Source organism: Aristolochia californica, unplaced genomic scaffold (genome assembly GCF_029961685.1).
Source record: "Aristolochia californica isolate CCGP_79_NKW_82.1479 unplaced genomic scaffold, dmAriCali1.0.hap1 SCAF_9, whole genome shotgun sequence".
NCBI lineage: Eukaryota > Viridiplantae > Streptophyta > Magnoliopsida > Piperales > Aristolochiaceae > Aristolochia > Aristolochia californica.
In genome coordinates this window covers 3823421-3848464 of record NW_027182290.1, presented here as the reverse complement: position 1 = coordinate 3848464, position 25044 = coordinate 3823421, and the positions used below count along the sequence as shown (strand labels likewise).

Sequence of the window (25044 nt, the reverse complement as noted above, 5' to 3'; positions counted from 1 at the left end):
CAGATGCTTAATAGATCATTCTGTCTTGATTGGTAATGATGCAAATAATATAAAAGAAGTCAAAGAGAAGATATGCAAGGAATTCAAAATTAAAGATATTGAACTTCTAAAATATTTCTTGGGTATTGAGGTTTTCTAATCAAAGTATGAGACTATCTTATCTCAAAGAAAGTATGTTCTTGGTCTACTTCAAGACATGAGGATGATGGGATGTCGATGAATAGATACTCCTATGGATGCTCATACAAAGTTGTATACAAGCTCTGGTGAAGATGTTGATGTGGGTAAATATCAGAGACTTGTGGAAAAACTTATTTTCCTAATTGTGACCAGATCAAATATATCATATGCTGTAAGTATGGTTAGTCAATATATGCATAAACCACAACTTACCCATTGGCAAGCTCTGGAGAGGATATTCAGGTATTTAAAAGGAGCTCCAGGCAAATGACTTCTATATAAATGTATCCAATACAATCTTGCTTAATACTCAAGTATTTAAAAGGAGCTCCACTTCTACATATTGCACTTTAGTTGGAGGAAAAAGCATAATGTTGTTGCAAGATCCTGTGCCGAAGCAGAATACAAAGCAATGGTCTATGCAGTCAGTGAGCTTCTATGGATCAAATCCCTCCTTACTGAATTAGGGTCCACAAAGAAGCTTCTATGGAACTACGATGTGACAATCAAGAAACCTTCCACATTGCTTCAAATCCGGTCTTCCATGAGATAATAAAACATATTGAGGTAGACTGCCACTCCATCGGATAAAAATTTCAAGCTGGCAATATACCTCTTAGACATGTTTCATCTCCAGGATAGGTGGCATGTATACTTACAAGGTTAGTCAAATCCAAGATTCAAACCACTATATGCAGGAAGTTGTGTATTTATGATGTTTTCTCTCCCCCAGCTTGAGGGGGAGTGTTGGAAGATATAACTCAAGTATAGTAGCAATCATGTAAATTACCTATAAATTTAGTCCATTTTCCTCCCTTCTTAGGGTAAAGGGTGCTGATAAAATTCTTGAATCATTAATTGTTATAAATACACATTGAGGGGGAGGATTAAGCACATCTTTCCCTCTCTCTCTCTCTCTCTCTCTCTCTCTCTCAAATTCTCTCCAAACTATTGTCCCTCTCTCCTTTCCCTCTCGTTCTTCTTCTCTCTTTCTATTTCTTAGAAGTTTCCACTTCTCTTGTGTTGTTCGTTTACGTTATTATCATGGGATCTTAAATCCAACAAAAGGAAAATCAATTCACGCCAATGCTAACCGTTAGTACTTCTGATATCAATATTTCCCACAATATATCAAAATCACAAGTTGTTTGTTGTTTAATAAAATAGACTCAAATAGCTTTAATTTGATACCTATTTTGATATAAAAAGCTTTGTTATTGAATCTATTATGACCCCTTTATTTTCTTCATTATGTAGCTTGGTGGTTGTTGACTCTGATGCGGATATCTTCTTACATATAAATCAGATTGACATAAAATTTTCTCCTTCTGAAACTAGACTTTGATAACTCTCATTCAAGTATAATATTTATTCATGAAATATATTTATTTTGAGAGAATGAATTTGATAGTTTTCAGATTTTGTAATCTAGTCGAACTGAGTACTCTTTCTTCTTCGGATAGCATGACCATTGACTCTATCGATATAGATATCTCCCTCTAAAAACTCAAATTGAGAATTTGTTTAATAGGTAAGAAAATGGACTTATAGATCTATCTTTTTTCCATATAATTCTCTACATAAATTCTCATTCTTGATGGCATAAAATACCTTGACAGTTAAAGCTTTTACTATTGCTCGAACCTCTCTTTCAATCTCACCTTTGCTGCTTCAAATAACGATTTCTATTTTTAGAAAACTCCAATGTGAAAAATTCCTTTTCAAATTGGAAAGTAGACTCGAAGTTATTTCTATAAATATTTAATTTGTAATATTAAAAGTTCATTATGGAGGTGCGAACACTAAGAAAACAATGGGTACTAGACTAGAAAGAAAGAAAAAAGATAGAACACAAAGCTAAAGTACAAGAGATGATAAAGTAAAAAACTTCATTGACTTGATGTAATTGGAGTACAATGAGCCTCTATTTATAAAAGAGGAAATAAGTAGAATCCGATTATAATTAAACTGCCCTTATGCCAGTTACACCCAATGTTAAACACTAAAAGATAAGTCCTAGAATAATTGAACAACTGAATATAAATAGAAGACTAACATAACTAAAATACCTTCAGTTGAGACTCTTCTATGAGTCATACTTCTGTGAGACTCATGTAAAACTCCATATTAATTTAGGTTCTATGAGACTTCTTATTGTGAGAATCTTGTGAGACTCTTCCATATATGCTCTTCAAAACTAACTTCACATGATATCAAAGTAGGTGTGCATACATGGGCATCCACCCAAATTGTCTACGTGTTTAGCCACAAAAGAGGACGTACATGTGATGGAAAGTATTAAAGAATAGTCTCACATGAATTAGTAATTACAAAAATCTTGAGTTTAATAGTTGCGAAAAAGACTTTCAAACTTGGATAATCATTTTGGGATAGCCCTTGGACCCAACATTACTATAACCTCGTCTTAAGTTTTTTTGGCATAATACATATTTTAAATTTTTGGAATCAAAATACATTATTTAATAGTCATGAAAATTCCCAATTCAAATCGGTCGACTATAATGTTCATAATGGAAAATAGGGCTTCAATTTCAGTCATGGGAGGGAGAACTTTATTTAAAGAGGGAAAGATGCAAGATGTATATTATCTATTATAAAAGACTTGTCCTTACTTCAATGTTCCGAACAAAGAGGAAATGTTGCTCTAGGTCCAGTTCAACAAAACAGAAAAAAAAGTAAAATTCTAACAAAATTACAGTATTGTCTTTCCCCTACTTGCCTTTAAATCATATGTAGCATGAGAAAGGAAATTAATCTCCATTAAAATCACCTTAAGTGATGTCTGACTTACTAAGTATCTCATTTCTTTTCCATCTTTTTGACAAAGGTAACATTGATCAAAGTTGATGAAAATTAAGTAAAGATTGAATGCTTCTAATAATTAATTTTATGGTAGTTCTCAAGTAATTGACAAGAGATTAGATGTAGTAGAGTAATTGCCTTAAAGAAGTGATCCTTCTAGAGAAAGTAGGCTAGTCAACCTCTCAAAACAAGAAGAAAATTTTGGCAAATAAGATAAATGAGCTTTGGAATGAAAGGGAACTTATTTGCACAAAAATGAAGATGAATTACAAAAATTTACAATGCCTATTTATAGACAAAACGAGAGTAAGCATCATTTACTCCTTATGCTACAATGTATCCAATACAATCTTGTCATTTAATCAAAAGGATTGCTATTTACGAAATTATAAACAACGCATTATGTCACATGCCCTAAATAGTCTCAAGAAATATAATTCATAACTATTTCAACTGGTCCAATTCAAATTTCAAATTTCAATTTGTTCTGCTAGTTAGTCGCCCTCCAACTGCTACCATCCTAGTTGTATTGGTTGGATTAGTTGTATTTGCTATGTTGGTGTTGGCATTGGTTGTGTTGCATCTTCCTGCCTATAATTAGTGTAGCGATTATAGTTTTATACAAAAAATAATTAAAGTCAAATAATAAAAATAACTACCGGATTTTACAAGTGTCACAAAAATATTTACATGAGTGACCAATAAGATAGACGTGGCACATCACCCTAAAGTGATTACCTTTTAAAATCACAAACTTATAATACTTATTCGTTAAAATTTCTAAATTTGACTTGGGTCAAACTATTGATTTGCCATGCAGAACTATCAACTAGCCACATCAGTCGAGACCACCAGCATGGTACAAGAAAAAACTGCAGTAAGATGAGGAGTAGGGGTGGCATCGAGCCGAGCTGGGCCCGAATCTGCCTATGTTAGAGCCGAGCTTGATTTAAATATTTAGAGCTCGAGCTCGAGTTGAGCCTTGGCTCGAGCCTAAAATTGTTATCGAGCTCGAGCTTCAACATTCATTTAATTTTTTTCACAAAATACAAGACTCGAGTTCGCGCTCCAACATACATTTAAATTTTTTCAGAAAATACATGTCAAATAAATTGTATATAAAATTATACATATATTTTACATAAAATTGGGAATGACTTCTACTTAAAATTAGGCATAAGGATGACATCGAATCCAATTGAGTCCGAACCTTGTTCAAGCCGAGCTTGATTTAAATATTTTGAATTTGAGCATACATTTAAAAAAGAGAATGATAGGGGAGGTTCAAGATTGAATTTCAATAATAGATTAGAACGCACCAATATTAATATTTTTTACTCCAAATGTGGTCTAGCTTATTTTATAATTTTTGAATCTGGCCATAAATTTACTATGACCTCCTTAGTGCCCCTAGTTGAAAATTTATATTCTAGGAAAAACTAGAAATATTTTTTCGATGATACGTATTTCGAAAAAAACCTTTAAATAAAATCCTATTACTATTAGTGACTTATTGGAAAATTACAAGAAATATTTTAAAATTTTCTTAGGAAAGTTAAATGGACCTCTTATTGCCTCTTCTAGTGAAATAAATAAAAATTAATAATCAATCTAATATATTACTATACTTATTGATAAATTTTTAATCAAATAAAATGTCAAACACAAAATTGCTATGAAAATTGCCTCATGCTAAAAATATTACAACATCAACGGTCAAATACTTATTTAATAATTTTCTATACGGTTTTTAGCCCATCTTGGTTGGAAAATCTTATTTAGAAAATTATATGATTTTTTAATAAGAATTTTTAATCAAAAAAATGATTACAAAAAACATGAGATTCTAATAGTCCCTAAAAACTTATTTCTACTAAAATGTATTTTCAATTTCAATTTTTTTTCACTTTCACTTATGATCTCGGTCGTGCGACATCATCTTCGCGCATAGGGGGGGGGGGGGGGGGGGGGGGGGGGGGGGTTTCTCCCCTTAATTGGTTTTCCGCCGAGACGAGGAACAACGTCGCCGACGAAGAACTTTTGTTGGGGATAACGGCTGTGACAGAGGGCGGCGGCGACGGAAAGGCGAAAGGCGGTCGGCGAGGCAGCTGTCGACGGCGGCAAAGGCTGCCACAACAGCGGTCGGTGGGGCTCGGCGGTGACGAGGGGAGGAAGAATATTTCCCCCTTCGCTCTCGCACCGGCACTGCTCGGTGTTCCCGTCTTGACTCCCCTGACTTACGTGTCGATTCGTTAAATTAACTAGCCGGCTCGCGAGTTTTTGAGCCAAACCTCGATTCGGTCAAGCTCGACTTGTTAATTTAAACAAGCCGATCCTGGATCTCGAACTCAGTTCGAGATTCGGGTATACCGAATCGAACCGAGCCGGAATTGAGCAGAGCTCGAGCCGCTCGCAAGCTGGCTCGGTTTGAAGCCACCCCTAATGAGGAGGAAAGAAAGAAGAAAAAGGGGCAGAATAGGTCTCATGTGGCTTTATAGCTGATGTGGAACTACACTGAGGTCCAATGATGATGTGGCAAATTGATTGTCCAGCATGGCAGTTTGATCGGTTAGGTATTTTCCTAATTAAGTTTTTAACTTGGGGTATTTTTATTTATTATTTTTAAATTTTTTATTTTAAAAAAAAATCCATTAACCCCGGTGAGCCCCAAGTATGTGGTGTGATTGCACCGATTAGCAATATAACGAAGGCCTCTAATCTGAGCCCGTGTGAACACTCATGAACGTGGACAGCCACTGCCCAGCTGTGCGATGGAAATTGTCCATGTGAGTGAATTAATGTACATGGAAGAAATATCGAGTGGTAGTTGAGATTACATATGCTTTGGGGCATCTCCATAGTGTTGTAACAAGGTAATTTGTCGATAATTGATATCGTTATTAAATTTAAATTCCAGTAGACCTTCATCTCGCACTGACAAGGATCTCTCATAAAAGAAAAACCACGAAGGCTTTCTCAGCAAAACATAGGCAAAGCTACACTTCCATGGCTTCCCACCAAAAAAAACCCTCCATGACTTCCTTTCATTCTCGTCAAGAAGTGGCAGCTTTTGAAGAAGATGAAGAAGAGTACATCGAGCCTTTAAGCCCCAACTCCGGGTACATCTACACCAAGGAGCTCTCCCTCGGAGTTATTGTTGTTTTTGAATCAGAGATCCCTGTAAACGACTCCCAAACGTTTGTTGTGCTGAGAGAGCTACTCCTGCCCATCAACCCTCGATTCTCGTCGATTCTCGTTAGGGATGAAAAGGGTGTAAGAAATTGGAAGAAGGTGAAGGTGAGCCTCGAGGATCATGTAAAGGTGCCACTCTTCCCCGAAGGCTTATCAGCAGAAACTTACGGAGGTCACCTGCAAAAGTATCTTGCCCAGATGGCCATGGAGCCAGTCCCAGAGAACAAGCCGCTGTGGGAAATCCACATATTCAAGTATCCAACACTGGAAGCAGCAGGAACTATACTATTCAAGCTGCACCATGCTATGGGAGATGGTTTCTCTCTGATGGGTGCTCTCTTCTCTTGCCTGAAGAGAGCAGACGACCCTTCTCTTCCCCTAACTTTCCCTTCCGCAGCCAAGCTGAAGTTTAAAAGTGAGAAAAACGTTTGCAAGAGAGTGTCTAAAGCTGTTGCAGCGATTTGGAACACGGTATATGATGTCACGCGCAGTGTTTTGAAGAGTACTGTACTGGAAGACGATACGAGTGCGATCAGATCGGGGCATCCCCATGTCGAGTCACAGCCAGTTGTCCTCTCCACTGTTGTTCTTTCTCTGAAAGGAATCCGGGAGGTCAAATCCAAGGTTTCAGGAGTAAGTGCCCTTCTTCTCTGCTTATCTGTCTTCGTTTTTGTTTTTCCTTAATCCAGCAAACATGTAATCCCTTACACCCCTGCCCCTCCCAGAATTTTTAACAGATGTGGCCACGTAATTAACACTTCACAAACACTTATGCCTTGTTATTAGTTTAACTTAGCAAAAAAATTGAAGTCACTGTAATATACTTTTTACGGCTGGGGCTGGCTTCTGTGGGAGCTCCTCTCGTTCAGCATTGGAGAACAGCCCCCTTTCTTTATGATCATGGCAGAGAGCCTCCCGTCCTCAAATATCCCTGTCATGGAAGAGAGGGAAACCCTCTCTCTATTACCCGTCTTGTGAAAAACAAAAGAAGCTAAGCAAAGAGTACTCCCGGTCCCCTATAATTTAAGGGTTGCCCCTTCATGTCCTCTTCATCTCTCAATGGAGAGGGACGGCTCCCCTTCCTTGAAAAGGAAGTGGACCATAAAAGAAAGCAATTATATATTTAATTAGTTAAATAATATAATAAATTTATATAAATAATTACTATACATGAGCTTCATAACAAAACAAAATGTATTTCTCGATAGATGACTCAATTATTAATATTTGGCATTTATCTGGTTGTGTTTTTCCTTAAATAATTACTAAATAAATTAATTTTATAATTTATATTATTTTTTATAAAAATAATTAATTTAAAACATATAAATATATTTAAATTGAAATTAATGATAATTTTTCTTGTGTTTTAAATTAATATTTTATTTTATAGCTTCATATGATTCATTAATGAATTAAAAATTATTTGAAAGTTACTAAAATAAATATCAATTTAAAAAATAAATCAATATTTATAAACCAAAAATATTTATACAATATTATTATTTATTAAAAATAAAAATCATTCTAAAAAATAATCTAAGTAGAATACTGATTGTTTATAGTTTAAGCGTTGAATATGTAATTATAATTTTTATAATATTTAAAAATTAAATAACCTAAAATACTATTGATGTATATAATATTCATAAAATATTTACATTTATCAAATAGTTTTTGAATTATTTTTTTACATTTTCTTTCACATTAGTCACTATACTAATTAATGACGTATTCAAAATCATTTTTATATTATTATTAGCATAAACTGCCTAGATAGTATTTTAAAATTATACAATGTTTTCTTAAAATAGTTTTTATTCAATTATTAATCGTATAGGTCACAATTAGTTTCAAATGAAATGAGTGATACCTCTAAGCTATATTGTACCTACACAACCTCTAAGATTCCTAGAGTTACTAAGATTGGATTACAAATTATTTGAATATTTTAAGTATATATAAAGATGAATTTGGATATTTAAATATTAAAAATATTAAAGTACATAGATTGGAACAGACTGGTAGTGATGATTCATTTCTAACTTTTTTTTATTCTCTTTTTCAACAGACAGTAAATGATGTAGTGATGGGGATACTTTTCTATGGAATTCACTTATACAACAAAAGAATGGGTCAAACTTCACAACACATGACATCGTTGGTACTCTTAAATACTAGGATGGTGAGTGGGTATCAAAATGTCCAAGAGATGTTGGAGGCTGATACATGGGGAAACAAGTTCACCTTTCTTCAAGTTTCAATCCCTTCATGTGAGAATATCGACAAGGTCAATCCCTTAATTTTCATATCCAAAGCAAATGCTACTATAAAGAGAAAAAGAAATTCACTGGAAGTTTTTTTTGTTGGCACCCTTCTCAAGATGTTGCAAAAGATGAGAGGCCATGAGGTAAGACTCCTTTTCAACCAAACCAAAAATGGTTAGATCATATTCACCAACAAGATCATAGTGTTCTACATGCTAACACAATGTTATTTTCTTTTATGAAACAGGCGGTTTCTCGTTACATATACAAAACATTGAAGAACACTACTCTTGCAACATCAAATATGATTGGTCCAGCAGAAAAAATTCAAATTGCAAACCACCCTGTAAAGAACTTTTACTTCTTTGTTACCGGTGCACCTCAGGTATGTTTATTTGGATTCCTTTGTTAAGATAATGCAAAACAAATATGGGTTAGAAAGATCTTGTGCTCAAGAGTTGAGAAAAACCTAACATCTGCTAGCTATATTGGGATGGATTTAGACCCAACTTTAACATGGTATACATTGAAGTGTGTATTTTATGTCGGCCTCCATGTGTACTAGACATGAAGGAGACTCATACATAAGGAGTATTAAAATACTCTCATATGTCAAGATTGAGTCTGGTTTTATCTCAAAATGACTAACCACGTAGGAGACTTATTATTCAACCCTATAAACTAATAAATGATTTTTCTTAACATTTATATTTGTGAGACTATTCCCCTCACATCGAGGCTTAAATATACGAGTAACGAACTAGAGATCTCGATTCCACAAACTGGGTACAAACTCAATGGTGTATGGTCCGGTGAGGAAAAAACCTAAAAGGGAGAGGGGGGGAGGGGGGGTGTGGAGGTGATTGGGTTTTGTTCACTTGTGTTCTTAATTTTAATTCTTTTGCTTAATTCCTATCTTTTTAATTAATTCAAAGTGCAAATTCAGTTTTACATATTATGTTCATAGACAATTACTAATTGTACTCGTGAAAGTAATTACATATGAACTACATACAAGATTTTTAGGTGGTTCAAAATCCTTCTATGGATTGGTAGTCCACCCCCCAAGATGTTTTAGCACCTTGCGGATCCTCTAGGCTTGTGTTGCCCTATGAAATCTACTGCAAGTTACCTTTAAGGTTAATTACAATGTTGCCCATACAACATATTATTCCACTCAAATGAAATATCTCAAAGTATATGCATGTCAATAATTAGATTTGAAACCTTATACCCAAATTTTTATACTTATATAAACCCTTTAAAATGCCCCAATAATCAACATACAAGCATGTATTTAAATGATTTGAAAATAGAAGAGTATGCAAAACTGATTTCAAATGGTTGTCAATCATACAACTACTCACAATGACTTGGCTACATCAAATATGATCTTTAAAATTACTTGGCGCATGTTCAGGAAACTGAGATCTAAACATTCAATGTTAAATGAACAAGCACAAACATACTTAGCTTAATGGGGAAAACTACCAAATTTAGCTTCCTTTCAAGCTTTTAAGCCAAAAACTTCTCAAATCATGTTTGATAGCTTAGGAAGCTTGATTTTCATTTTGGGGATAGAGAGAGTTTGTTTTGGGTGAATACCATTATCCTCAACATTCAGAAAACTAACTGTTATGAATGGATAAGGTTATTTTAACATAAACAAGTAAAAATTAGGTCCAAAATATAAAAATAGGTTAAATTTTTTTGGTTGGTGGATCCCTTACAAACTTTGAAGACTTACAACATCTGGATTTGGGTTTGACATTCAAAAAGTTTGAATTTCTATAGCATGGATCAAATCTTGTGTTTAGATTGAACTCCTCTTGTTTATGCACCATACAAGGGTCGACTCCTTTTTTTTGTTCCAAATTTTTTTATTATGTGGATTTGAATCCTTTTTTTTTTTTTTACTTAGATGGGGATGAGTCCTCCCATGGGTTCAAACTTTCTTGCTCTGATGAGTTCGAATCTTGCCATCAATTCGACTCCTCTTGCTCAAATGGGTTGAAATCTTGTTATGGGTTTGACTCCTCTTACTTAGATGGGTGCCAATCCTACCACAGGTTCGACTCCTCCTAGCGAATTCCACTCCTGCCTAGTGGGTTCTTTTCCACCTAGTTGGTTCTTCTCTTTTTCTTTTGAAACTTTCTCTTTCTTTGTCACAACTCCTTTACTCTCTCTGTCATTTGAAGGGTTCAAATCCTTCAATAGGATTCAACTATTTTGGCTCTTTTTCACTATATACTTGACTCCTTTTGTCTTCTTACTTTATGGTTTCATATTTTTTCACTGGGGTGCTTGACTTTTATGCGTGGGCTTGATTCCTTGCACTTTTTGCATTCCAATTCTTCAATTTTCTAAACGAAGTGACTTCTTCCTATGTAGCTGTCTTCTTTTGCCCATTTTACTCTTCTTGCCTTTTCTAGGCTGGTTTTTTTTTACGAAAGTGGTTTTTCTTTTCTCTTGATTGGTCAAATGATACTACTTGGTTGGTTTAATGGTGTGCTTTTGGGCACAAGTTGTTTGCTTCCCTTGTTTGGACTGTTAGGATAGACTATGGCTTGTTGAAAGAATATGCTACCAAAATTTTTGCTTTGATATCACTTTGGGATGTCTTCCAACACAATGTTACAACTTAATTTCATGCACTAGAAGGTACACAAAAGTAACCAAAAGTTACACGGGATTTTTAGGTGGTTCATAATTCTTATGAAGGAATGCCCCTAGATATTTTAGTACTTTGAGGCTCCACTAAGTTTTGATTACCCTATGATATGTATAGCCTCTAAGGGAATGCAAAATTATGCCCACAAAAAAAGATTTATACTACTCAATTAACCATAAAAACAAACTTACGAGAGCACTCTCACTTAAATTTACAATAGCTATCTAGTCTCTCAGCCTAGACCTACAAAGGGATTTTCATCAACTAACTAGGCTATCCTGCCATGACCCATACTTAGAATTTGTAGTATCAACTCACTAAGTACACAAGGCCTAGGCCCACAATAGGATTTACAACATTACCTACCCGTATAAGGACTTATGACACAACTATAGCAGCAACACATAAGGCTTATCGACCTCTTCCCACAACTTCAATAGTTTCTCTCAAATGTATTGACTTGGGAAAGGTCTTGCCTTCCCAAGGTGTGACTGAATGAGTAAGGGTTACTCGCGTACACTCTAGCCTAAATGAATGTTTCTCAATAGGCATATTTCATAATTCAAGTAGAAACAAGATAGACACACCAATCCTAAGTACTTATGCAATATAATGGCAACTACATAGGTCAACGAATAACCAAATTTTAAAATAAAAGCTCAAGGTAATCTAATTGAATTTTTAAATTGAAGAAATTATTAAGCAAGTAAGTTTAAATTTATTTTACGACGCAAGCACACTAGCTAGGGATTCAAATCTTTTAGTTTAAATTAGCTAAATCTAGATCAATTCAAAGATCTTAAAGTTTGATTGAAATAATTCTTGGATTTTGAAAATAGTGCCCCAAATATTCAATGCTATGTAAAAGCCCCTTTTAAATGGCTTGTATGATTTCACATCAACGTAGCAGTCACTTCAAATTTTCTTGCTTGAAAATTCATTATGATTTCAAAATAACGGTACACAAAATCTAGTAAGAATCATGCTAAGCATATATGATTTCAAAGTAAAGGGATAAGAAGTACTTGGCCTTTTACTTGGTGGTTTTTCAAATTTCAAATCCAATCTCCAATTTTGATTTCAAAGTATGAGTGTGCTTAGGAGTGATCATTTTTGTTATAGAAGCCAAGAGTAAAAAATATTGAGGTAAATTGATTTAAATAAATAAGTTATCAATGTTCAATTTTTGAACTATTGAGCTTGGAAAGGGATATTTTTTCCTTTTTAAAATTTCAAAAAATCTTGGTTAAAGTTCACAAGAAAATAGCCAAAAATTTCCTTATGAGTTGTTTATCACATATATAGGTTACTTACATATATTGGAGACCTATCTTGGTTCATTTCAAGTCTTCAATCATGTTGCACAACATTTCTAGAATTTGTCTTCTAGTCAACTATGTCTCGATCGATTGAGCTTCATTTGAATTGGTCATCGACTCAATTGGTCAAATGACTTTACATAGAGACTATTCTATCTGCATTGGTCAAATCGACTTGGCGTCAATCGATTGACATTCTTCAATGCTCTCTTTTTCTTAATGTCTTCGTATGCATTGCTCGTCTAGTCATTCTAGCATATGACTTCCAATAGAAGTTGTTTTTTCTCCAATCATTTAGGCAATCTTGGGATTTTTTTTGCAACATCAGATCAATCTGACTTAGAAATATAGACTTCTTCCTTGTTCCTTTTCTCTAACCTCTTTTCATGGGTTGTCCAGTCGACTTTCCCCCTATTGGACCACTTTCTTCGTATGCCCCTTTTTTTCTTTTTTTTTTCGTGCCTCCTGTTGAACTCCTCTTTCTTCTATCCCTCTGGACAATTGATGTCTGATCAGACATCCTTCTTCACTTGACCATATTTTGTTCTTTATTTCTTTTTTTTTTCTCTCTTTACGAGGGTTTTGCTTGCTTGTTGGAAGATATGATGTAATTAGAGTATCATTGATATCATTAGTTTATGTTTCTTGTCTCTTCTTCAATTTTACTAGGGTGAAGTGTATAATTGTAATATCTTACTTTATCATCTATAAATATAGCTTAAGGGGAAAGGTTTGGACTACGTCCATAACTCTAATTCTCTAGCCTCTTTCTCATTCTCCAAATTAGTCGCTCTTATTTTTCTCCTCCTAAACCTTCTCTCCACAACTCTTCTTCTTATTCTCACCCCTTAATCCTCTTCTGCTTTGATTATACATTATGGGATCCTAAGTTTTAACATAGTAACAGAGCGGGCAAAAATCTGAGATAGAAAAGAAGAAGAAGATGGAAAAAAAAGGGAGGAAGGAGAAGAAGAAAAAGAAAAAGAAAAAGAAAAAAGAGGAGTTTCCCATTTTTTTCTTAAGTCTTTCTTTCTCAATTCATGTTTATCATTAGATTCTTAACTCTCTTACCATATGTTTCATATAAAAAATAATATACATTTGGAAATATATTTAAGTTTAGTTTCTAACTCAAAAAGAATCGTTAATATCAGAATTTTTATAAAGAGAAATTGACATATTAAGCAGCAAAGGTCAAGAAGTAGAAAAGTTTCGTGCAACAACAAAAAGCTTCAAATTTTGAGTCATTTTATGCCAATAAGAATAAGACTTTATATGGAGAATTACATATCATAAGAAATATTTGTAAGAATATTTTTTTTAACTATTCAACCAATTCTCAATCTGAGTTTTTTAGATGGAGATATCGATCTCAAAAGAGTCAATGGTCATGTTGGCCAAAGAAGAAAGAGTACTCAATACGTCCTGATTAAAAAGTCTGAAATATATCAGATTATTTATCTCAAAAGAAGTATATTTATAAAGAGAAGTTATACTTGAATGAAATTTATTGAAGTCTAGTCTTATAAGGAGAAAATTTCATGTCAATCTGATTTATATTTAAGGAGATATTCACATTGGAAGAATCAAAAGTCATGTTGGTATCCTATTGCATGTGAAGATCCGAATTTAAGTTAAATTTTTTACTTCACTTTTTGAGTTGTTGTTATTGATCAACAATATCAAGAAAGTATCTCATGATCTACCCTTGGAAAGTTTATGTTGTTAACTAACATTATCTGGATAGATTCATTAGAATATCATCTTATTTTCAGAAATCTTCTTTGATTTAATTGTCATAGAGAAGAAGTGCTCCTATTTTGAATTATGGCAACTTCCCAAAAAAGTAGTTACTTGATTTAATGTTGCAAATTAAAAAAAGAATTTGTGTAAGGAGATTATGATATAGGATCAAATTCAAAATGTGTGTTTCTTCTTTGGTTATAAGAAATCCTTGCAGCATATTAACAACATGTTGGAGCAAGACTTGATGTACTTATCCTTCTATGATGTGAGCAACCTTGCTCAGCCTATCACTCAGTCAAATCCTTTCAAGCTATAAGTGGACACTTATGTCTTTGGCTGCTATTAGTTAGTTTAATATGGGTAGATCTCGGTTTGGTGTTTGAATAAATCACTGATGCTGTAAGCGTGGAGGCAACATCCATTACTATTTTATCACTTTTCTCTGTTTTTGAGAAGACCTTGCAGCTGCTCTCGGAACCAGTGGCACTCAGTTTAGTTATTCTTTTTTAGAAGATTAACTACACTCGGTTCAACTTATTGGCAAATTATTACTCGGTCCCAGCTTATTATTTGGTGCACATCTTCCTTATTCAAGGATGAACTTGCTACTGATTATTTTATGTGTGCTTATTACTCTTAAGGACTTATATTATTGACCGATTATCCACTGCTATATAATTGCATTGTTGATATGTGTTATTTGGGCATTGGCTCATTATCGTTGTCACTATTGTGTCTCTTTAATTGAGATATTATTATTGAAGAAGAAATCCTAGGTTGTTTGCCTTGGGTTCATTATTTGCTGACTGTTGTCGGCATTGGTTCATTGGTTCATGATAACCCTGACTTCTTCTTCTTCTTATCTTCCTCATTACCTATTACCCTTTTATTATTTGGCAGCCTTTATTTGACTCTCAATTACCCCTTTTGGCCAACCCTTTTGGAACATTGCTTTGGTTGGTCCCTTTTATATATATGGGTGTTTTTAAGTCCTTTGAGACTTTTTATTGTTACCTTTGGTTTTTTATGACGGTCTTGTAATTGACAGGCATTACCCACTTTAGATATTATTATCACTATATTTGTTCGAAATCATCTAAGATTGGTTTTGACTTATGTTTTATCACCTATTTCTACCCTTTGAGAGTTCGTGTACGGTGTCGTACTTATCCTTGGGACACTGTGATGGAGGAGATTATTAATACATGTATGTTATTTGTATCAAGTTGGGATCATTGCTTTTACCTTCCGCAATGGGGGGAGTGTTAGAATTTATGATGTAATTAGAGTGTCAGTGATGTAATTAGTTTATGTTTCGTGTCTCTTCTTCATTCTTACTAGGGTGAAGGGTATAATTATAATATTATATTTTTATCATCTATAAATATAGCTTAAAGGGGAGGGTTTGAACTAAGTCCATAACCCTAATTCTCCAACCTCTTTCTCCTTCTCCAAATTCGTCACTCTTCTTCTTTTCCTCCTAAAACTTCTCTCCACAACTCTTTTTCTTCTTCACATACCTTAATCCTCTTCTGCTTTGATTATACATCAAGAAATCTTAAGTTTTAACAGTCCTATTTGGTCAAACGAACTGCTAAGCTATTTGAATGATGTGTTATCTAACATGAATTGTTTGCTTCCCTTTTGTATGGGTCATCCGCTCGATCATGTGTTGATCAAATGATTAAGCTGCCAAAAATTTCCTTCGGGTTTTTTCTGAGCCGCAAGTCATTTTTAATGCACATCATTACTAACTTAAATATTTGTTGTTATAAAAAAATATCTCAATGGGGATATTTTGTCCAATAATATCTAATACTATGAAGATTATGTGTTTGTTACATGGGCAGAGATCTCTTTAACTTCAACTTACTATTATAAGATGGACTTAGACCTAACTTTAATACATTGGAGCAATGAATAAGTGTTTTAGCCATTTCTTTAGAGATTGGTAAAACCACATCCTTTTTACAAGCTTTTGATCATCTACTTAGTAGAATTTAGTTGCATTTATAAGCTTTTGAAGGTAACTAATAGTTTACTTTTTTGTTTCTATGATTGTACAAGCAGAGTTTGGGTACAATGGTGTTGAGTTACATGGAAAAATTGACTATTGCCATGGTACTACAAGAAGGTTTTGTAGCTCCACAATTGCTTGTCTCTTGCATAAATGATGCTTTTGAAAAAATTCATCAAGTGGCTAATGGAAAGTGAGGTATAATATAATTTGGGAACTCAAAATTAGTTATACTTTTTCTCAACTCAAGTTCAAGGTTTAATCATGGTGATGTAATCCTTAAATACCCTTATTGGATAACAATAAGGAGCAAAACCTGTCATTATATGGGACAATTGGTTAAGAACAATAAATATCAAGGGAAAATCATATCTTGATGTTTTCCCACGGATCTTACATCTTTTTTAATTCTTTGATGTGTATATTATATAGCATAAATAAATAATGTGGTTTCTATATTGTATTTTATATAGCCAAATTTTCCAATTGCTCACACACAAAAACATTGCTATAGTCTTCAACCTTCTCATTTGTGTTAAGTAGATGACAAAAGGAGGACTAAGATCTGGTGAAGCGGAAATATTGTTCACTCCCACATGAATCAGTGATTTGTTGTGCAATTTTTCCATTTAGTAGATCTAATCCCACTATAGGGATTAAAAGAAATCATACCATGAACATGTAAATTTTCTTTTCATCTTATAATGACAAAATATATAAAATTCAAGGTTTGAGAAGTAAAAAGTAATTTAAAAAAAAAGGAAGAAAATAATTGAGAAGACTAAAGGAAATTAGATTAGTGCGAGAAACTGCATAAGGTATTGACAAAAGCTTGACTTGCCTATATATCCACATGCTTTTCTCAAAAGCCAAAAACCCCTAATTGATAATGTAATACAGAGTTTGGGTTGTCAGTCTAGGCAAGATTGATTTTAAAGCTAATGAGTTATTGGGAAAAAAAAGGACATATTATTAATTCAGAAAAAAATAAATGGACAAAGGGCAATCTATAATACAAGTAAACATACTTGCAATCGAAAGAGTGCATGGACCTATCATCTGTCTCTTAGTTAGAAGTGGCATGGCTAAAATCATCCTGACCCATAGGGTCTACTTACATAATATATATAAAGTTAACAAGATAAAAGAAAAAAACTTATTATTTTTGTTATTAACGATCAATTTAAATTATATACATGGAATGTTACTAACAATCAATTTAGGTTTTATATAATTTTATAATATTATCTTTCATCCCCACCTCATGAACTTGACCTAAAATGCATCATTGTGAAAATCCACCACGGAGTAGGGATGGGGTTTGATTTCCAAACATGTGACAAAGATTTGTGGGGATGGATGTCAAGTCAAACTCATAGGGTGGGGATGTGTTTTCACAAACCTAATCCAAACTTAACCCATAACCCACCCCTAGTTTATTTTTAAGATAACAAACTCGGATATTTAACATTGTCCTATGAGTATATAATTTTTTCAAAAAAATAAGGGCACTTGAGTTAATTTTTCGAAAAAGGAGTGAACTTTCTATAAAGGACTCAAACCCTCCAACGTGAAGGAAGAGAAAAAAGAGTCGAAATCCAATTATAATAGGTTTTGAAAAGAAAAGAGGAGTTGAAACCTCAGTAGAAGTCAAAATCTCAATAGAAGCAGGCCCGATTAGATAAACAAAAAGAAAAAGGGAGTCAAACCCTAGTTATAGTAATTTTCAAAATAAAAAAAATTGACCCCCGTACTGAAGAACGTATAGTAGAAATAAACTACATGGGAGGAGTCAGCCCCATTTAAGTGAATAACAGGATAAAGGTTTCAACTTCACCTAATACTGTTTTGAAATGAAAAAAAATTGACTCTTATATGATGTATACGACGTAGAAGCAAAAGGATTTGAACCCTAGGGAAGATTCAACTACAAAATCTAACCATTGGAACAAATAGGAGGAGACCATAGGCACAAGAGTCAACCCCATTTTGCAAAAATTTAAATGTTTTGAATTTCATACCCAAATCCAAAAGTTGTAGCCTCCAAATCTTTTAAGTGACCAACGAACAAATTCACCAGCTAAAATAGGATTTATTAATTTGTTTTTTCATAATTATAAAATTGAACCATTGGAATAGATAGGAATTGACCCTAGACATAGGAGTCTATCCCATGTTGCATACATTCGAATATTTTGAATGTTAGACCCAAATTCAAAAGTTTTAGGTCTCCAAATCTTGTAAGTGACCAACCAACATATTCAATAGCAAAATTAGGATTATTGATTATTTTTTCATAATTTTTGGACCTAGTTTTCATCCAAAAGTACCAAAAATTATCTTATTCGTTCATACTAGTTTTCTCAATATCTGAATCGTGCTATATAATCCAAAATTACCCCAATTTTTGAGATATTGATATACAAGAATTTAAAAAATCTCAAGTTCCTCTAGTGTTATTTTCAAGTCTTAGCCCTCCCAAAAACTCAAAAAGAAGTGACTGAAAATATTTTCTATAAATGTTGGGTATTTTTTTCCCTATATTCTAAAATTTGATTTAAATAGTTAATTTCTTGATTATTGAGTGGTTGACATTTGATTTACATATCATATTAAGCTCAAAATCTTCATACTCATTGATTGGTAGTAGGTCTTCTCTCATAACCAGCATAGTAGGGTTTTTGAATGTGTTCATTTTAACTTTTAATCCATTAGAATTGCTGAATTGATGGTAGACTCACCTTTGGATTAGGTGTAATCTTATTTTTGAGTTTGACTGTAAAACTTGTCTATCAAGAGGCTGAATTGTCATTTACCTAGATAAGCATATAAACGTTGCAATTGTAAATCAATCAAGACTTATATAAGTTGATTGATAACTACTGAAAATCTCTTAATTGGGTCTAGGGGCATGTTCCTAGTAGCTGCTAATTGTAAGTTCAAAGTGTCTAGCAAGTATTGTAGTTGAACCCTTTGTGTGTTTTTGTTATAGATGTTGTTTAACTAATTTTATTGGGTATTTTAATATTAAGGCAAGGGCTCCCTTGGACTGGAGTAGCAATCTAAAATATTGGTTGTGAATCACCATAAAAAATGAGGTGTAGTGGTTGATTGACTATCTCAATTGCTTAAAGTTTACTAACTATTGCATTAGTTATAAAATCAATATCTTTTTCTTTTTGTTCTTCCTCCATTTCTTCTCCATGTTCTTCTCCTTTTTCCTTCTCAGATATTTGCCCACTCTAATACCATGTTGATTTCTAGGGCTAACACATAAACACAAAAGATCTCAAGGGAAGGAAAGAAGAGAGGATCTCAAACTCTTGGGAGAGTGGGGAGAAGAAACTAAGGGAGAGAAAGAAGAGGGAAAGAGAGAGAAGTGTACAGACGAATTTGAGACAAGAGGAAGAGGCATGAATGTTCTACCCCATGCCTTGAGGCTGTATTTATAGTTGTGTGAAGGTATTTACAATGACTATAATGCCCTTAGGGCTACATGTTTCAAAATAAAAAAGATATAGGAAGACTTATATGAGTTTGCATAATTATAATTTTATGTTATTTCTATAAAAGTTTTCCTTATTTACTAGCCATGCCAAACCTACAAACATAGGTCTTTTAACATGTATTAATCTTCCTATTGGTTCCACACGTGGATTCTACTCTTTGCAATGGGTTCTACTCTACTTTTTTTGAACTTTCTATTTCTCTATATGCTATCCTTTTACTCTCTCTGTCATGACAAAGTGTCAAATCGTCCCATAGGGGTCTACTCCTTTTGCTCATTTTTCACCATATACCTTACTCATTTTGTCTTTTCACTTCAAAGCTTCATTTTTACTAATGTGTTTGACTTCTATGCATGAACTTGTCTCCTTCAACCTTTGACACTTCATTTGATTTCTTTTGTTACTTGGTTTTATTCTTCTCGCATTTCTTGGCTAGCTTGTTTCTTTCTCCTGTAAAAAATGATGGTTCTTCCTCTTTTTTGGATAAACAGGGTTGCTAGGCTGTTTGGATGGTGTGTTTTTTTTACATGAGCTACTTGTTCTCGTCTCGTGTGGGACTATTAAGACAAACCATGACAAGTCGAATACATATGCTATTAGAAATCTTCTTTTGGGGTTTATTGAATTGCATAATATACTTAATACACATCATTAATATCTAAGTGTTTGTTATTATAAAAATTATCATAATAGGGATCTTGAGAGCAACATTTTTAATAGCTCCCTGGGAGTGGAATATCAATCTAAAAAATTAATTGTGAACTACTACAAAATTGAGGTGTAGTGGTTGATTGATTTACTTTTCCTAGATATTGTACTTTGTTTCCTTATAAAGAATACTCTATTTTATGTTGGTGTGACTTTATTTAAAGTGCATAAGGAATTTTAGAATATGACTTTGCAACCTTTACAATTATGCTTTGAAAATGTTCTCACCTAAATTATTCGTTAAATATGATATAAAAAAGTCAATAAAACACAATTATTACAAAAGATTTGTTCATCTTATGACACATTACCAAAAAAAACCCTTACCATTATAAAGTTATCTATAAATAATTACTAAAGATAAAATATTTCATTTTTCTTAATGTATATGCAAGAAGTAGTTAGGGAGGGGTATTGGCACTACCATGATATTTATATAAAAAAACACATTTGTCATTTTATTAAATAATGGGTCTTTATGTGCATTAAATTAGAAATAATTTTATCAGCCATATCTAAGGGTGGGCATTGGGTTGGGTTTGACAAGGAATCAAACTCGACCCCTCCTAAAATACCCAGTCGGGGATGGGGTTACATGTCTACCCTACAAGGCAGGGATGGACTTACATGTCTACCCTATAGGGCGGCGATGGGTATGGAAATAAAAAGCTGTCAGGTTTCAGGTACGGGACAAGTTTCCCTGAACTCGACCCGCAAGGATGTATATCTATAATGCCCCTCTCTCATATTAAAATGACATTTGGTTTAATAAAACAAAAAAAATGTTTAACTTTAACTAGGATATTTAAGATAAAAATTATTTCAAAACACTTTTTCATGTGGACATTTATACCCTCTTATTTAAAATAAAGACTCAAACATTTTTCCTCCATACAAAGAATATTTTTTTTAATTAAGGGCATTTAAGGAAGAAAAAATGGGGTTATTTATAAAATTATATAATTTTTACATTTTAATATTTTTTATGGGCCCTTATTTATGGGCTTTGTCAGGGATAGGTTGGGGATGGGTCAGGGACGGACATACGAGGCGGGGGCAGGGAGGGGTGGAACATTAGGGGAACAAAATGGGGACAAGGTTGGTTTTCTAACCCATTCAGAATTTTTTCGGGGACAATGATTGGGTTGGGGGGATCAGGTTCGGGTTTTGGGAAACCCGACCTATGCCCACCCTTAGGCCCATATCTTATGTAGGGTGGCAAGCTTTGTCCCAACCTTGTAACCCTACCCGTATTATAAATGGGCTTGCTATGGGTTTTGTTAAGAGATAAATTAAATTAAATTTGAAATAAAATTATATTTAAACTATATAAAACACTCTAATCTTTTATTTTTACTACCTAAAATAATTTATTTATAGATAACGTTTTTATAAAATTTCTATCTTTTTTAAATAATCACATACATTTCCCATATATTTATATATTTTTTTATTTTAAATATTATGCGGGTTGACCCAAACCTGGAAGGGTAGGGATTTTGTTTATTAAACATATTATGTTTGGGTCAACCTGCTTAACACAAGACTAAGTTGACCCCATCTAGAGAACTCGACCCATTGCCTCGTTACTTAAAAAAAGAAATTAGAGTTTGCGAGGAAAAAGAAAAGGATGAGGATTCCATAGAGAAGAAAATTTTCGTTGGGGACCCACCGGAAAATATATAGGAAAAATTTTCATCTCTACAATTGTGGAATGATTAGAGGCTACAAATGATGCTAAGGATCACATCAAATGATGGTTATGATCAAACTCACTAGACAGCTACCGAATCTAAAGCAACAACTAAAAGGTTGTTAGAAGCATAGATTAAATAAAATCTGATCATTATTATTATTCTACAAAAATCAATAATCATTGTTATTCAATACAATCTCTTGAATCTACAATAATCATTATTATTATTCTATGATTTTGTTGTAGGGACAAATAATAAAGGTCAAGATCGTAATATCTTATCAGAGGCCATGACGAAGAAAGAGGTACAACAACATCCCCATCATGGATGGTTATGATAAGGGGATGCCCACCTAATCAAATGCAATATTTAGGATATTGACATACATACATATATATACCCTTGAATCTTTTAATTGAATATTTTTTAATTTATTATATTAAAATTTTTATATAATTATATTTGTAAATGTTAAATTTTAGGATTTCCATTAGCGACACTTTGGGAAACTTTGTGTGAGAGTATGGTCAGATGAGGAGGAGAAGAGGATGAGTTGTGAAGTGAGAAAGTTGAAGAGAGAACCAAAGTGTGAGTGAGAGGAGCTCAAAGTTGGAGAAGAGGATCAGAAGCTTTAGGGTTTAATCCTATTCCTAATCTTCCCATTTAATCCTTTATAATAATGACTCAAAGATAAAAAGTTCATATAAGGTGACTTTTCTTCTTCTATTGTTGTTCTCCATTTTGGATGTTGAAGGGCTTCTTGATAGGACTTAAGAAGTGTAGAAGAAAGAGAGGCAAGAAATGTGCAACAAGTAGAACACAATCGCTGAATGTATGAAAAATTAGACATAGGATGAGATGTAAACAGTTAAGTGCAAGACCGTGGCTCCTTCCTAATAGCAATAGGTTGGGGTCATACGGGGGTCCAAACATAATGGGTGATGAAAGAGGAGAACTTACATCAAGAGGATCTATAGATTCAATTGGAGGGTGGTCAAGCAATGAGTCAGGTAGAGAGACATGACTATTCATGTTGGGCTTGAGTGAATCTTTCAATGACACTATAGGTTTGGAAAAACCTGTAGAAGGAGAAAACCCATATGGGGCAATATCCAGAGGATAAAAGGATTGCCCCTCAATAAAAGTAACATTTTCTGACACAAATAATCTTTTCTAGTGTGGATTATAACATACATATCCTTTTTGGGATACCACCATAGTATCCCAAAAATATAATTTAATTGCTCGAGGAGAAAATTTGTTTGTGTGAGGTGATGTGTCATGAACAAAACAAGTACATCCAAAAACCTTCAAGGGAAGAGGAAAAATATGTCATGAGGAGGCAACATCGAGTATGATGAATTATTATGGAGAATTGCATAAGGCAACCGATAAATCAGATAAACATCAATAAGGACTGTATGTGGCCAGTAAAAGTGAAGCACAATCAAACCCTGTAGTAGAACCCTTGCAACTTCAAGTAAGTGTCTATTTTTTCTTTCTGCCACTCTATTATGCTATAGAGTGTAAACACATGATATTTAATGAATGATATCATTCTCACTACAAAATTGTTGAAACTCACCAAACTTATATGTCAAGAGGTGGACTAGGGGTGGACAGAACCTAACCCAGGTGAACCGGAACCACCTAGCTCTGACACCCACCGTTGTTGTTCCCTACAACTTCCACGGGGATTCGAACGTGGAACATGGTGCCCAACTCTATGTCAAGAGGTTGGCCAATGCAAAAGACTAGTCGTTTAAGTATGAAAAACCAACCTACTCAAGAGAGGTGGACCAGAACCACCTCTGATATTATATTCTTTGACATTGTCAGATCAAAGAAATTTTTGATGTTGAACCAAATTGAGTAGAAATCATAGCATGAAAATATGTAAAAATAGGCAAAACTTCAGAACGATCTTTCATTAAGAATAACAAAGTTACTCTAGTATAATCATTAATAAATATAGTAAAGTATTTTGATTAAGAAATATTTGAAATATTTAGTAGTCCCCACACATGAATATGAACTAAGAGAAAGGGGTAATACCCTTAATTTCATATTGAGGAGATAAGTACTCCTATGGTGTTTAATCAAGTGACAAACTTCATTCTGTAAATTGGAAATAGACTTAAACAAAGGAAACAATGAATGGATAGATTGGAGGGAAGGATGCCCCAATCTATTATGCCATTGAAGAGTCTTGTCTTGTGAGATTGTTGCGACTATAATTGTTGGTGTGTCCAAGTAGTAAAGGCTTCCTTTCTCTTAGCCTCCACCAATCATATATTTGTCTACATATACTAGAAGGTACAAAAAGTAGGGTACAAAGTTAGAGAGCAATTAGAGTTTTTGATTAACTAACTAATGAACAGTAATCTCAAGGAAAATTAAGGAACAAAAAGAACATCATCAAGGTGAAGTGATGGTATAGCTATTGTGGAGCCCATCCCTTGGACCTTAGTTTAAGATCTATCTACTATAGACGCAATATATCTTTTTAGCAAGTGGTTAATAAGGTTAAAAGGTTAACATTACACGTGAAATGCTTAGAGGCTCCAGAGTCAATGATCCAGGGAGATGAAGAATGGGAGCCAGCAAAGAACATACCTACAACAGTAGCATAAACAATAGTAGTAGAAGAGGATGCAATATTTGGGGTAGAATGTAACAAATCTTTATCTTTTGGTGTTACTTAAAATCCTCATATATGCCATCTTGTTTGACTCTAAAGGATTCAATAGTTCTTTTAGAGTTAACTATAGTGGTGGTTAAAACTTGATTAGGAGTTAATCATTCTGGTACTCCATATATTTTCCAACATGTATCAACTAAATGGTTAGATTTACCACAATATGTACATATTTGATTTAAAATGTCTATTATTTGAGAACCTTAACTAGATCTAC

At 33.7% G+C, this 25044-nt stretch overlaps 1 protein-coding gene across 1 annotated transcript; it reads left to right on the top strand.

The window, feature by feature from the left end:
• The first annotated feature begins 6004 nt into the window (after positions 1–6004).
• LOC137942103 (wax ester synthase/diacylglycerol acyltransferase 4-like) lies at positions 6005–16528 on the top strand. The gene is made up of 4 exons (XM_068787785.1): positions 6005–6828; positions 8267–8605; positions 8710–8847; positions 16269–16528. The coding sequence occupies exons 1-4, from the start codon at positions 6010–6012 to the stop codon at positions 16410–16412; spliced, it is 1440 nt and encodes a 479-aa protein (XP_068643886.1). The 5' UTR covers positions 6005–6009; the 3' UTR covers positions 16413–16528.
• The last annotated feature ends 8516 nt before the right edge of the window (positions 16529–25044 follow it).